This window comes from Chrysemys picta, chromosome 23 (genome assembly GCF_011386835.1).
Source record: "Chrysemys picta bellii isolate R12L10 chromosome 23, ASM1138683v2, whole genome shotgun sequence".
Lineage (NCBI taxonomy): Eukaryota > Metazoa > Chordata > Testudines > Emydidae > Chrysemys > Chrysemys picta.
Window position 1 is genome coordinate 4,757,197 of NC_088813.1, and position 14,138 is coordinate 4,771,334.

The 14,138-nt window shown below is 56.2% G+C and overlaps 2 protein-coding genes across 2 annotated transcripts in view; one reads left to right on the forward strand and one right to left on the reverse strand.

The window, feature by feature from the left end:
• The window catches only part of SERINC2 (serine incorporator 2), a 29,368-nt gene extending 21,094 nt beyond the window's left edge, over positions 1-8,274 (forward strand). Inside the window, exons 5-10 of the mRNA XM_005286242.4 lie at positions 1,467-1,604; positions 2,074-2,243; positions 3,858-3,948; positions 4,942-5,077; positions 5,533-5,745; positions 7,563-8,274. Of these exons, the coding sequence (XP_005286299.1) occupies positions 1,467-1,604; positions 2,074-2,243; positions 3,858-3,948; positions 4,942-5,077; positions 5,533-5,745; positions 7,563-7,701 (887 nt within the window). The 3' untranslated portion in view covers positions 7,702-8,274. The remainder of the gene's footprint in view (positions 1-1,466; positions 1,605-2,073; positions 2,244-3,857; positions 3,949-4,941; positions 5,078-5,532; positions 5,746-7,562) is intronic.
• FABP3 (fatty acid binding protein 3) overlaps positions 1-14,138 on the reverse strand; it is a 258,275-nt gene that overhangs the window by 201,372 nt on the left and 42,765 nt on the right. The gene's annotated exons all lie outside the window — the stretch shown is intronic.

The window sequence follows — 14,138 nt, forward strand, 5'->3', positions numbered from 1 at the left end:
ATCACATGGGCACGCTGGCAGCAGAGCGACAGAAGAAAATGACTCTCCAGGACAGAAGGGTTCATGTGTTTCCTGATCTGGTTCATCCGTGCGGTTAGCGTGCTTGTGCTTGGCTGTGAAAGGAACCAGGGAGGGCGAGAGCTCCATTAACTGGAATAATGCGGCCTGGTGCGGGATCCTTGGGGTCCCAGCCTGGCTTTCTGGTGCAGGGGCGGGGGTGGCTGTCTCTAGTGCGGTCTCAGACGAGGGTAATTGATTGTTACAGTGACTCTGTCGCTGGGCTGTTTGATCTCGGACTGGCAGACCGGTCTGTCTATTGCTGGGTGCTCATTGAAGAGGCTGCCAAAGGTGGCATCCGGAGCATTGGATGGAGGCTCTTCCGGTAGCGAGTGGTAAAAATCCAGTTGACCAGCATGGAGAGGGAGCGCGAGCTGCTCTCTAGCCAGAGACACCGGTGGTTAACAGGTTCACAAATTCAAGCTAGTTCTTCAAACCCCAGAACAGCAGTGTGAGGCATTGCCCAGTCCTGCAGCTCCCCCAGGTTGGTCCCATCCTCCCCGACCCTGCCACACCTCTTTGCTGGGCCCAGGTCTTAGGGCTTATCTGGTTTTGCTGATTAATCCAGGTCTTTACAGGCGTTAATCGCCTTGCCCCAACACTCCCTGAATGTTTGTTCTTGGGGCAGGGACCGTCTTTCTTTTCTGTTTGTACAGCGCCTAGCACAGCGGGGCCCTGCTCTGTGACCGGAGCTCATAGGCTCCAGTGCAATACAAATAATAACTAATGCTCTAAGCTGAGCCCTAGGATAACCCACAGATATCTGGGGAGGGCCAAGCTAGCCTCGTTAGATGTGTAATTGCCTGGAAATGGGGTAAAAGCTGGTATGGGCTTATCTCCACCCGAAGCTGTGTCCTTCACTCAGGTTAGCGAAGTCTGGTTAAAATGGCAGTGATGACCTGGAAACTCTGCTTTTAACTCAGGATAGCAGCATGAGTTCAGCTCTGGCTCCCACGTAGGCTTTAACCTGTGCTACAAGCCAAGTTGCAGTGTCTTCCCTGCTGTTTTAAACCCCAGTTAAGAGCACACCTCTCCTGTAGTTTAGCCAAGGACCCAGCAGGCGGGGTGGGGGCTGAGGGAGAAGAGAAGCTGGCCTAAAGCCTGACGATGAAGTCTTAAGCACTCCCTTCTGCAATGGGAACCTTCCCTTGCATCCCAGAGGACGGACAGCTGTCCATAGTCTCTCCTTGGAGCTGCTCTCAGTGCAGAGATCATCTCGGTAGGTTGCACTGTGGACTTGCATCACTGACACGCATGAGCTGGTGTCTCCTCAGCAGCACAGTGCTTGGGCAGAGAAGCTAGGAAGAAGTCTCTTCTATTGGCTCCATCCCCAAGGGACTCATTGGTATTATCAAGAACTTATAACAATTCCCAGCATTAACTCCTTTCTCTCTTTCTCCCCGCTCCAGTGTGGTTCTACTTCGGCGTGGTGGGGTCCTTCCTCTTCATCCTCATCCAGCTCGTCCTCCTGATTGACTTTGCCCACTCCTGGAGTCAGATCTGGCTTCGTAATGCGAACGAAGGCAACGCCAAGGGCTGGTATGCAGGTCTGTACGGAGCCTATTCGGATCCATCCACCCACGTGGATTCCTATCTCTTCGTGAAATGGGACAGATAAGTTGATGGGGCCCCTTTAGCGTTAAAATCCAATCAGCCTAAAAGTTGGGTGAGACCCTGCTCCTGCCCGTTGTGGTGGCTTAAGGATCACGTTTCCCTGCCGGTAGCGTTTCTCTTCCCTACAGCTGTGGGACTGTGCAGAAAGACCAGGAAAGTGACCACACACAGTCTACAAAAACAGACTAACCCCTTCCTGTGAGTTCTAGGGATCTCGGGTAACCAATAGCAGGTCAAAACTTTACAGGGCGTGAAACCCGTGCAGGGCGCGTGAAACCCGTGCAGGGCGCGTGAAACCCGTGCAGGGCGTGTAACGTTGAACTCTGAGCCCAGCTAGGTTCTGCCCCCCTGTGCAGGCCCCCAGCGAGCGCTGCACCCAGTTCCATCCTCTCTCCTCCCCAGCCCTCTTCATCTTCACCTTCGTCTTCTATGCGGTCTCCCTCGCGGCCGTGGTGCTGCTGTACGTCTACTACACCAAGCCCGACGGCTGCACGGAGAACAAGGTGCTGATCAGCCTCAACCTGATCTTCTGCGTCATCGCCTCTGTCGTGTCCGTCCTGCCCAAGATCCAGGTGAGGGGGGAACCGGGCGGCTGTTGGAAGCCTGCGGTTGCACAGGCTGCTCCGCCCCCTGCAGCTCGCACGCCATCTGGTGGCTGAGCAGGGAACAGCGGTTGAGCTGCACGCATGGGTTTGGCGCAACGGCAGGCCCAGTTCGTAATGGCGATGAGTTACTGATGCCGAAGTCGGTACAGCCCAGTCTCTGTGAAACAAAAGCCCCTCGTCTGACATGGAGACGGCCCCAGCTCTGGCCTGGTTTCAGATAACACCTCCCCTGACTTAGCTCTTGGGGGAGAACCCCATTTCGGATAACAGAGCCCCTCAGTCCTGCCGAGCCAGCCAGCCACTGTCTGCAATCGGAGCTAGTCAGCACACTCTGCAGCCTGCATTCGTGGTGGGCGGTGGAGCCAGCTTCTCCGATTACCCCCCTCCCCCCAGGGGGGCCAGCACCCGTCTCTGCTGGCTTGGCCGAAGTGATGGACTCTTGGAAGCAGAGTTAATATTCAAGCAATGGTCTGCAGCAAGGCTGCTCAGATCATGGCTCAAAAGCTGTGTGTGGCCATATAGAGCTTCTCAGCGGCTCCAGCAGCGTGTGCTGGGCTCCCTGCACTCTGCCTGTGTCTGTCACGCTCTGTGCTGCCTGATCTGGGGAGTGCAGAGCGACTGGGGCCCTGCTGGGGGATCCGCTCGTTCCTTGCGGCTGCCAGGAGAAGGGGAAGAGGAGAAGGGAACTTCTGCTGCTCCTCCTGGCAGCCAGCTTGGTGAGATGGGGAAGGGTGGAGATGCTCTAGGGTGACCAGACAGCAAGTGTGAAAATCGGGACGGGAGTGGGGGGTAATAGGAGCCTATATAAGAAAAAGACCCAAAAATTGGGTCTGTCCCTATAAAATCGGGACATCTGGTGATGCTCTGAGGCTGTGTCATAAACTGGCACTGGTAGGCAACACTGGGCCAGCCTCCCAGGAGTGGAGGTCACCTGGCGCTCAGCACTGAGGACCCCTGGCTTGCAGTGTCATCAGGATTGGGCGGGGACGTCTCGCAGGATTGTCTGATGCTTCTAATAACCCGGCACAAAATTAACCTGTGGAATTTGCTGCCACAAGACCTCACCGAGGCCAAGCGCCTAGCAGGATTCAGAACGGGGTTAGCCATGTCTATGAATGATGAGCGTATCGACAGTTACACTACGTAGGGGTATAAAGCCTTCTGCTTCAGGGCATAGGCCAACCACTGACTGTTTGGGGTCAGGAAGAAACTTCCTTTGGGCAGGTTATCCCAGAACTGCTTCTGCAGGGTTCCTTCACCGCCCTCTGAAGCATCTGGTGCTTTCAGTTCAGACTTGCTGGGCTTGAAATCGGTGGCTTGTCAGGACCTGTCTGGGACAGGGGGCTAGTCCGGTCGCTCGGGGTCTGTTGGGCAGGGTCAGGCTAGCCCTAGCTGTGCCGGGGCATACTCAGCAGCAGTCCTGGGAGGAAGGTGCCTCTTGCTGGCATTGCCCTGGGCTGGGCTGGCAGGGCCTGGTGCTTTGCCAGGGCTGGCGGTGATGCTGCCTGCTGGGCTGAGCCGGGTGGTTGGTTGTGCTGGGGACGGTGCTGACTTTGAGTGACCTGCTCATTGCCTTTGCAGGATGCTCAGCCTCACTCCGGCCTGCTGCAGGCCTCCATCATCACCCTCTACACCCTGTTCATCACCTGGTCGGCCCTGGCCAACGTACCAAGTAAGTGACGCTGGCGCTCGAGGGCGTTCGGCCGGTGTCTCGAGGGTGAATCACGCGAACCCTGCCTCAGCCTCTGGGGAGACCTGCCCGTGGAGCTCGGCAACCCGGCTTCTCTGACGAGCAGGGCGAGGTAGGGTGCGAAGGAGCGGACGACTGGCCAGCAGAGGCTGCAGGTGACCTTGGAGCAGCCTGGGATGGCACGCACCCATCCAGGAAGGCTAATGCAGGGGGTGTCTGTCTCCTAAGCCCTCTGACCAGGGCCTCTCCCTGCTCACTCCCCTCTCCCAATGACTATGTGACCTTTTACTGTCTGGCGTCCAGTTGGCTTCATTGCCCCTCATGCACCCAGCTCCCCTCGCTGGCGATTGTTGCCGGTTACAAACTAGAACCGAAGCCGGCGAGTCCCAGGAGCTGTAGCTGCTGCTCAGGGCTGACCCTTTCCAGCCCTGCAGCGGGTGAGTTGTAGCGAGAGGCTCCACTGGCTGGGTAGTGTGATGCATGCCCAGATCCAACCCAGCCCAGTGGGTGTGGGGTGTGTGCCAGTCCAGGGCTCGTGTGTGTGCCTTTGAGTGGGTGGAAATTGTCAGTTACATGAGGATCATTGCCCGCATTCCAGCGCATGAAGGGGGTCTCAGCTTCGGAAGTCGTTCAGTATTGTCGGGCATTCACCTTCAGGTCTGTATTGGAAAGCAGACCGGGGTGGGGGTGGGGGAAGGGACACAGGTCTCTGTCAAATAAGTGGGGTGCAGCGCACACCGAATACCTTTGCAATTGGCTGTCACCTCGAACTTTGCTAGCAACTTCCGCAGGGGTCCCCGAGCTGGTCAGTGCATTGCCCCGACCCTCTCTCCTGCCAGGGCCGGGTTTGCTGGGATGGTGGGAGGAGGAGCAGGGAGTTACTGCGCTGTGCCTTTTCTCCGGTCTCCAGGGCCACCTGCCAGAGTGGGTGGAAAGGGTCTTGCTGCTTACGCTGGCTTTTGAATTCCTTTTCAGACAAGTACTGTAACCCCACGCTCCTAGTGAGGAACAGCACCGCTGGCCTCGTGGCTGACGGGCAGGTGACTCAGTGGTGGGATGCCCCGAGCATTGTGGGATTGGTCATCTTCCTCCTGTGCACACTCTTCATCAGGTGAGGGCTGAGGCTGCTGTGGCTCTCCTGCCATGGCCGATGGGGAGTGTGTCTGCCCGAGTCTCTGCGCCGGGCGGGGAACCCCCCTGGCTCCTTCTCGTCCTGTCCCCTGCCGCGGAGCAGCCAGAGCAGGGGGTCTCCGGAAGTTGGCGTGAGGCGTTATAGCAGTGCCGGCCTGGGAGCTCCAGGGCAGCGCCCCCCACACAGGGCTTTCTCCTGAGCATCGTGCAGCCCGGGCTAGACAGAGACGTCCCCTGAGCGAGATGTAACTGAGGGCAGAGCCTGGCCTGCTGTGGCATTTGGCTAACGACCCCGTTCATTGTGAGTGAGCCAGAGGGGTGAGCGAGGAGGGGAGGGGAACTCCCCTGCAGACATCATCCAAAGCCGGCAGGAGTATAGAGCTTCTGAGCCTCTCTGCAGTGGACTTAACTTCTCCCTGATGTCTCTGCTCTCAGCGTCCGCTCCTCAGACCACAGCCAAGTGAACAAGATGATGCTGACTGAGGAAAGCCCGGCCATGCTGAGTGGCGGGGACCCGGGCGTGGAAGATGGGGCACGGCGGGCCTATGACAACGAGCAGGACGGCGTGGCCTACAACTACACCTTCTTCCACATCTGCCTCTTCCTGGCCTCCCTCTACATCATGATGACGCTCACAAACTGGTACAGGTAGGAGCTCCCTACCGTCGCCCTCTGAGTCCGCACCGGGGTCCCGCTGCGAGTGCCAAGAGCTGGTGCTTCTGGCTGGGGGCTGCAGGGCAGAGAAGGGGGCGACGCCTGCATGGGATCGGGCTTTCCTGGCAGCCCAGCGTAGTGCCTCAGCAGTGACTGGCTGTGCGGAGGCGTTTCCACCGTGATTTGGGGTGGAGGGAGCAGTCTGTGGAGTCTCTGTGTCCCCAGCCCATGGTGTGGCTGCTGTTCTCCCTCCTGCTCAGACAGGGCTAAGGAAGCATCAGACCCCTGATTACTGCTTACAGGAAAGGCTAGGCCTGCATTGAGGCAACGGGGTTATCCCTGAAGCACTTCAATCTCCTCGTGTTCTGGGATTGATGGGTTGGTGGGTGAGGCACTGGGCTGGAAATCAGGGAACCTGGGGTCTATTCCTGGATCTGCGTTGCAAGAAAAATGCTTCATTGCTCCGTGCCTCGGTTTCCCCATCAGCCAAACAGCGATGATGTCACTGAGTCACCTTTGATTTCGAGGGCAAGGGAAGGCTCCCCCAGACGCAATCTGTGTTGTAAACGTGCCGCTGAGCCCACAGCGCAGATACTGAGAGGCACAGGGACAAACACTCCCAAAACAACCGTAGCAAGAGATCTCTGAAGGCGAAATTCATGCCAGGCAGAGCCCTGTGAGGCTCCAACAGGACTTGAGTAGTGCATGGGCCTTGCACTGGTCCTCTGCCCCGGGAGAGTTTCACCCTGGCTGGCTACCGAGCTGGTAATACGGCCCAAGGCTCCATGCCTTTCCCCACCCCGTCCCTGCCACTCCGGCAAGAGGCAGATGAATATTAGGCGTTCTTGGCCTGGTGTGACTGACAGCTTTCCCAGCCAATCAGCAAGCCCTAGCTGCGTGCAGTCTCCCAAGCGACTCTGTGGCTCTGCCCTGAACGTGGAGTTTCTGGGCTGGCTCGCTGGGGGCATGCGGCCACGGCAGGCTCCCCCCTCTCCCCCCCCACACACTGCGCTGCCACGAGAGCAGGGTTACCTTGGTAACCAGTGCAGAGCAGCTGCGGCAGCCGTGCAGGCTGGGTCCCCTTGGAGGTGTCCTCAGCTGAACTCTGCCAGGCACACGAGCGGGGAACTTGCAATGGAGCCTGACCTCTGGTGAGAGTCCTGGGGGGGAGGGGGGGGCTCTGCAGGCTCCATGGTAAGTCAGGATGATCTGGCTGTTGGAGACTCTAACTGGGACCCCGAGACGTGTCTGTCGCTGCCCCCGTCCTGCCCCTCCCCTCTCTCTCTCTCCTTCGCTATTGATAAAGATCCAGTCACTCAGGCACTTCTCGGGTCCCTGCTCCGGCAGCCCTTCGCTGACAGTCTGTCTTGCCAATGCACACGTCAGAATTAACCCCCGTTCGCTCCCCAGCAGCTGTGCGGGTCCAGCGTGCTCTCCCCAGCTGGGCCCGGGTCCAGCTCTCGCTGTCCACGGGGCAGCCAGGGCAAGTGGGGGCAGGCGGTTTCAATTGGCAGTAACGCGGGCTGGTGTAGAGTGACCAGGGAAGCACCGGTTTAACTAAAGGTGTGAATTTAAACGGGTGCACTCCCAGTTAAGGGAATCCTCCACGCTCCTTGCCCCACGCATGAGTGACCCCTACAGTCAACTTATCCACTTGGGTACAGGGCTTCAGTTCTTTACTTCTCTCCCAGCTACAGAGCTGGGCACGGGCAGGGGAATGGGCAGGAAATACCAGTTGGAACTAGACTACCCGGTACGTTGCAGTGCCCCGATTTCACCTGACTGCGGGGGGCTTATGTTTGGTGTTTCAGGCCTGATGAAGGTTCCCAGACGATGACGAGTCCGTGGACTGCAGTCTGGGTGAAGATCTCGTCCAGCTGGGCTGGTCTCCTCCTCTATCTCTGGACCTTAGTGGCCCCCATCCTACTCCCTGGCCGGGAGTTCAGCTGAAAAGGACATGCAGACAACCATGGTCCAAACCTGCTGGACAGCTCGGACTCTCCAAGCCAAGGAGCCCTGTTGCCAAAGACCGATCCCTGTCCCTGTCCCTGTCCCTGTCCCTGTCCCTAGAGCTGGGTTTGGTGCTCATGGTGGGGAAAGTCCTAGGATGGACCCTGGATTCCTGTTTCTGCACCGAGACCAGTTCCTCGGAATTGTGCCTTTCTTTGTTTATTGTTTTAAAAGAGAAAAAGTGCCAAGCAGGGAAAGTCTGTAGCTTGTGGGTGAAGTCGGAAGTGTCGGAGGAAATGTTGCTGGGTTTATGGGTTGTTTTGGGGTTTGTTTTACTATTGTAGATCTCCAAGTTTGTCTGGTGTTTCAGCGTGGCCTCCGGGCTGCTCTTTTGCAAGGAGGCAGTTGAATCACCGTTGAGAAGGTTTGTTTTTAAGTGGATGCTTGTACAATGCATTCTTTGACTCGTGTTATCCAGGGGGCATTTTGTATAACTCTTACACAGCCCATTTTAGCATGTACCTATCTATGGACCTACAAAGATTTAAATAAATAGCCAGAATTCAGTATCAATTGGCATTGGTTGAGTATCAGCCACCCCTGTGTAATCAGTGATCGGCCCCAGGGAATATTCTAACTTCATAAACCAGCTTTCAGTAGATCAAACCGTCTCACGGTTACAAGTCTCCAGGCATGTGACTGAGGAACAGTTACAGCCAATTGCAGCCTCGGAAACAGAATGGAAACCTTTCACAAATTACACTTGACTCACACCGTCCAGTCTCCACACAGGCCCCTCCCATGAGCAGTCAATGCACTCTGTAGCCCCTCCCTCCAAATTGTTCTTCCCTGAAGCCCCGACTCCAAACTGACAGCAATGGGCGCTGGCCAGAGGCCGCCGCGGGGAATTCTGTGACGCTCACAAGCGATTGCCTTGGAGAACAAGAATGGTATTTGCAATATAGGTGTCATTCTGAAACCTCCTTGCCACAGAGTGCTCTCTGCTGCTCACGTTACCCCATATGTAGTTTGCCCTGCACAGGTTATACGAGGACAAAGGGGGGTGAAATGACATGCTGAAATCCATCCAAATCTCTCCTCATTAGTGGTCTAGGATGAGACGCTTCAACAGAACCAGGAGCAGAAATGAAAATGGTTGGGCTGTGACTGAAAGAGCCTTGCCTGCCTCTTCAGCCCCTGGCGCCCTAAGGCCCCGATCCTGTAACTGGATCCATGTAGGAGCAGCCTACACCCTATGTGGTGCTCCAATGGGAATCCATGAAGGTGCCAGGGTCTGCCCTCTCTGGCTGTTCGTAGGATTGGGGCCTAAATCCTGGTTCCTGTGGCCTGTGAGGACAGGTTTTCCTTTGGGCTGTGAAACGTCTTCGCTTGTTTGTTTTTAAAAAAGGGAGATTGTGCTACCAATAAAAGACTTTTTTTTTTTTTTTTTTGGCAAATCCCTTTGTCTGGCAGCGCGGAATGTCCACGGTACTGTCAGTGCCCAGGGAGCTCTAGAGTAGGCAGAATGTCCAAACAAAGTCCCCACAGAAAAACTGACACTAAGGTCACAATGGGCACAGGTAGCAGCCGGCTGGGTTATGCAGGCAAATGTAGGTGAGGTCAGTGTGGCTGGAATGCTTTGTGCAGCAGGTGAGTTCTCGGGAGGCAGGAGAGGTGCTGTGGGCCTTTTGATAGCTCAGTAGTAGAACTGGGTGGGAAAGAGTTTAGAAATGTCTCCTCTTTAGCACTGAGACCTTTCACTATTGTTTGACAGGAGGGTGGCGGGCAGAGAGAGGGAAGAAGCCCACACCCCGGAAAAGCCAATCACCTGCTGGTTAGGGCAGTCATGGGATGTGGGAGACCAGGTGTCAGGGCTGATTCCCCACTCTGGCACTTCGAGTGTAGAAGGTGGGGGCCTGCAAGGACTCTAAAAATTAATACTGGCCACTCCATGCTTGTATTAAACTCCCAAGGTTACAGCTTTTTCTCTGACCTTGGCTGGGTAGATGCTGCCACCACCCAAATGCAAAACCCCTTTGAGAACCCAGGAAGGTGCACTTCATCCCAGCGAATGATGTCTAGAGCAGGGGACAGTGTTCCCTTTCCTGTCTGTTGCCCCAAAGGGGTTTCTGTAGATACTGACCATGAGGCAACATCTGGCTTAGTCCTAGTTTTGCAGTTCAGGAAGCCGATGAACTCCCAGCTCTCCCCCCTCCCTCTCTCACCATTCTAACGCGGTGTTGCAGGCTCCTGCAACCCCCCTGGCTATAGCTTTGGGGGGAGGAGGGGATTTATACAAAAGATGATAAAACCGTAAACATCTAGTGTATAAAAAGCACAACCATAAAGGGGTTACGAAGCATCAGAACCAAATTAGTGCACTTCAGCGGGGCCCATTGTGCACACACAGATATCCAGGGCCTGACTCTCTCTTGCTCTGCAGCTTGTACCATTTACACCAGTGCAAAAAAGGTGTAACGCCACCCATGCAGGACAGCTAGTGCTGTGCTCTGCTGGCAATGACAGCACAAAGTACGGGGGGACAAGATCTGGCCCCCAAGCTCCTCAGTGGATTCAGAGCATGCCAGTGCTGAGACAGAGGCCCGAGTTCACGTGCTCGTGCTGGCTGCTGCCCCATCACGAGCGCTCTCCATTGACCTGGTTCTAGTTCCAGGCAGAAGAGCAACCTGAGAGCCTTGTGCTCCCTTCGAGCTGCAGCCACCGTGATTGGTTGGCTGCGCTTTGGGGCCCAGGACTGGAAAGTCCCCGGCCTTCAAAGCCCAGGACCGCTCAGATTCTGGCAGTTCCCTCTGTCTCAGGGCATGTCTATACTACAAAATTGTCGACCTAACTTACGTTGGCATATAGCTGCCGCAGTAATTACGTTGCTTACAGTGCCGGTCTACGCTTGCTCCTTGTGTTGGCAGTGCACGTCCTCACCAGGAGCACTTGCACTCATTGAACTGCCCGTGCGGGGCATTGTGGGACGGCTTCTGAAAGCCAGCAACAGTCGATGTCAGCAAGGCAGTGTCTACACTGATGCTGCGTCGACCTAGTTACGGCGACATTGACTCTATGCCGCTCGTGGAGGTGGAATTATTGTTGGCATAGAGAGCAAGTTATGATGGCAGGAGCAAAATCTTACTATAGACACTTCCCTAGTTCGATGATGTAAGCTGCCTTGCATCGACCTAGCTCTGTAGTGTAGACCAGGCCTGACAAGGATGCTCTGGAGTTTTGTTGCTTGGTGCAGAGAATCTCTTGTGTAGAGCAGGAGCAGCAGGAATCTGGGCTGGGGGCCTTAGCCTAGTGACTCTCAACCTTTCCAGCCTACTGCACCCCTTTGAGGAGTCTGATTGGTCTTGCGTTACCCCCAAGATTCACCGCATTTAAAGACGACTTGCTTACAAAATCAGACATCAAAATACAAGTGTCCCAGCACACTGTGTGTGAACCATTGCTGGCTTTCTCGTTTTTACCATATCATTCTAACATTAATCGATCGGGATATAAATACTGTACTTCCATTGCAGTGTGTAGCACACAGAGCAGGATAAACAAGTCATTGTCTGTATGACATGTTCGTTTGTACTGACTTCACCAGTGCTTTTTATGTAGCCTGTTGCAAAACTAGGCCAATCTCTAGATGAGTTGATGGACCCCCTGGAAGAGCTCTGCGTACCCCCAAGGCTATGTGTACCCCGGGTTGAGAACCACTGCCTTAGCCTCATCCAGCTCTAATCCAGAACACTTTATTAAACGGAGGCAAGGGAATGCGAGAAACCAGGGCTGCCCAGTTGAGTCTTGCTATGGGTTGTAGGCAAGTATAAATTGCCTGTTCTTGCCACTAGATGGCGCTCTCAACCTACCTTTGTGAGCCTCTGTGTTGGAGCCCCCAGCAATCAGCTAATCCCAAGGGGGACTGGAGTAAAGGAAGATGTTTTCATGCAACACACTTCAGTGATGCAGAACAAATTCCATAAGCATTGGCCACATGCTCAATACAGGAGCACCCCACACCCTGCCATAGCAGGGCTTTGTGCTCCAGTGGTGAAGGCAACTAGTGTGAAATGCTGATCTTAGCTTCCACTTCCCCTGGGCCCCATGGAGCATGCTCAGGTCAGTCACCGGTAAGATCTCCAGCAGGACAAGGCCATAGACTTCGGCGTACTCTGAAGGTGGAAGGTAACCATTGTTTCCCTTCCATCGACACTCGTGCACACCGAGGAGTGCTTCATTGAGTACCAGCACGGCAGGGAAGTGGCACAGGTTGGGATTTGGAGGATAAGTGATGTCTGAGCTTGATTTGCTTCAGACTCGGTTGTTTGTGTGGCAGGCTGGATGTGTCCTCCTGGCACAAACACTGGCCTGGCACCTCTGGGCGCTCTCCTCTGTGGCAGATCCCAGAGCTGGTAGCTCTCTTCAGCTACCCAACTTCCTGAGCTGTCTGCTAAGAAAGCGCTAGCTGCTCATTCCCACAGCTCTGCACACCTGCCTACGCCCTTACCCTCCAAGAAACCCGCCCGCTTCCACCAGCTGGCAAACCACAGATATTCATGGGCTGAGAGGGGCATTTCTGGGGGTTTGCATAGCTGGGTGCTGAGGCAGAGAAAAGACTGAGCTGGTGACCCAAAGGTTTGGCGATGGAGGCAGCTGTCATCTTTGCCTGCTCCTAGAGAGGGCAGCCCCCACCCCCCGAATCAGGTGAGAACAGAACCTTGGGTGGGCACAGGGGAGAACTTAAACCAATTCACAGTATCTACTCTGGGCCTGCTGCGCTGTTGGTACTTTCACTGGTTCAATGCGGCCACGTGAAGTAGAAACAAGCGAATGCTCTAGCGAGAGGAAGGATTGTCCAGTGGTTAGAGCACTAGCCTAGGATGTTGGAGAACTGGGGTCAAGTCATTGTTCTGCCACAGTCTTCCTGTGTGCCCTTGAGCAAGTCATTTACCCTTTCAGTGCCTCAGTTTCCCATCTGTACAATGGGGATAATAGCACTGCCCTGCCTCCAGGGGTGTGCGAGGGTAAATATGTTACATTGTGAGGTGCCCAGCTCCCCCAGTGAAAAGCACGTTAGAGAGAGAGGTTAGGTACAGGTCCAATCCCTTACTTATTTCCTTTGGCTGGCAAACTGTGCGGTTAGTCCATGGGACTGGGACTTAGAGCTCGTGGGCTCTAGTCCCAGCCCTGGCACTGACTCACTGTGTCACCCCTGCTGAAACCACCGGAGCGTGGCACCCAGCCTGCCCACGGCTGGGGGCAGCTATGGTTCGTGAGTCAGCTCAAAGCCACTGTCCGGTTTCCCCACTACCCCCTTATCAGGCAACAAAGAGCCGGAGTCCGAGTCAGAGCTGGGGCCTTGCTCCTGAGGCTGAAACGGCGACCGCCAGCAGAGAAGCATTTGCCACAGGCAGGGCACAGGGACTCGCTGCTGTTCCCTGGTGAGGGGGTGGCTCGGCAGCGCAGCAGGCTGACAGCTCTGGGCAGAGCCTTGACCTCCTCACCCCACTGCATTCACCGCAGGGCACCTCAGGCCGAGCTCCCGGCCCTTCTGTCTGCAGCCCTGGCTGAATCAGCTCCTTGAATCCCACCGGGGAGGCGGGGCGCAGGGCACATGGCGTGAGCACAGAAGTGGGGGCAGGCAGGAGCGCTGAGTGCGAAGGGGGGCCCTGCCTGCCGGGAACTGCCGTGGGAAGGGGATGAATCACTTGCCGGCTGCTAGTGTGATGTAGCTCTGATGCAGGGCCCTTGCCAGCCCCGCTGCTACGGTGGGTTAACGCTGAACTATGGGGCATGGCCGTGGGCAACTTCCCCAGGAGGGAGTCCGCTCAGCTGAGCGCTCATGCTGGGGGGGCCGGGCACTGCCAGACCTGGGCCGAGGCTTCACCCAGTCGGGTGGGAGGGACTGAAAAACCAGCCCTGTGGTCCTGAAGGCTCCCCTGCCTTTAAAATACCCCCAACCAAGTGCCTCCTGCTGACACACAGGCCCCAGGGGCCACTGCTGTGGGGGAGAGGGGGCTGTGTGAGCGAGCCAGGGCCTGACTGGCCTGGTGGTCCGAGGTGTTGGCACTACGTCCAGCAGGCCAGGTGAGCTGCCCCATCTCCCTCGCCACACAGAGCTCAGCCTACGCGGGAGACCCAGCCTGGCCCTGTGCGCCTGCCATGGGCCTGCGGGATCCCTCCACTGCCCAGGGAAACTCCCCCAACCCCAACAGTGTGCAGCCCCTCCAGGAGAAATAGCCCGTGTCCTGCCCCTTGCAGAGGGAGGGCCTGAGGCTGTAACCCCCTGCTCCCTCCTGAGGGCCAAGGATGGGGCAGAGTCTGTGTGTCATGTGGCACTGGGGACAAATCCACCCTGGGCTCTGGGACACACCCAGCAGCCATGTGGCGATGCCCAGGGCTGGGCTGAGGGTCCTCAGGACCGAGAAAGTCTGTGC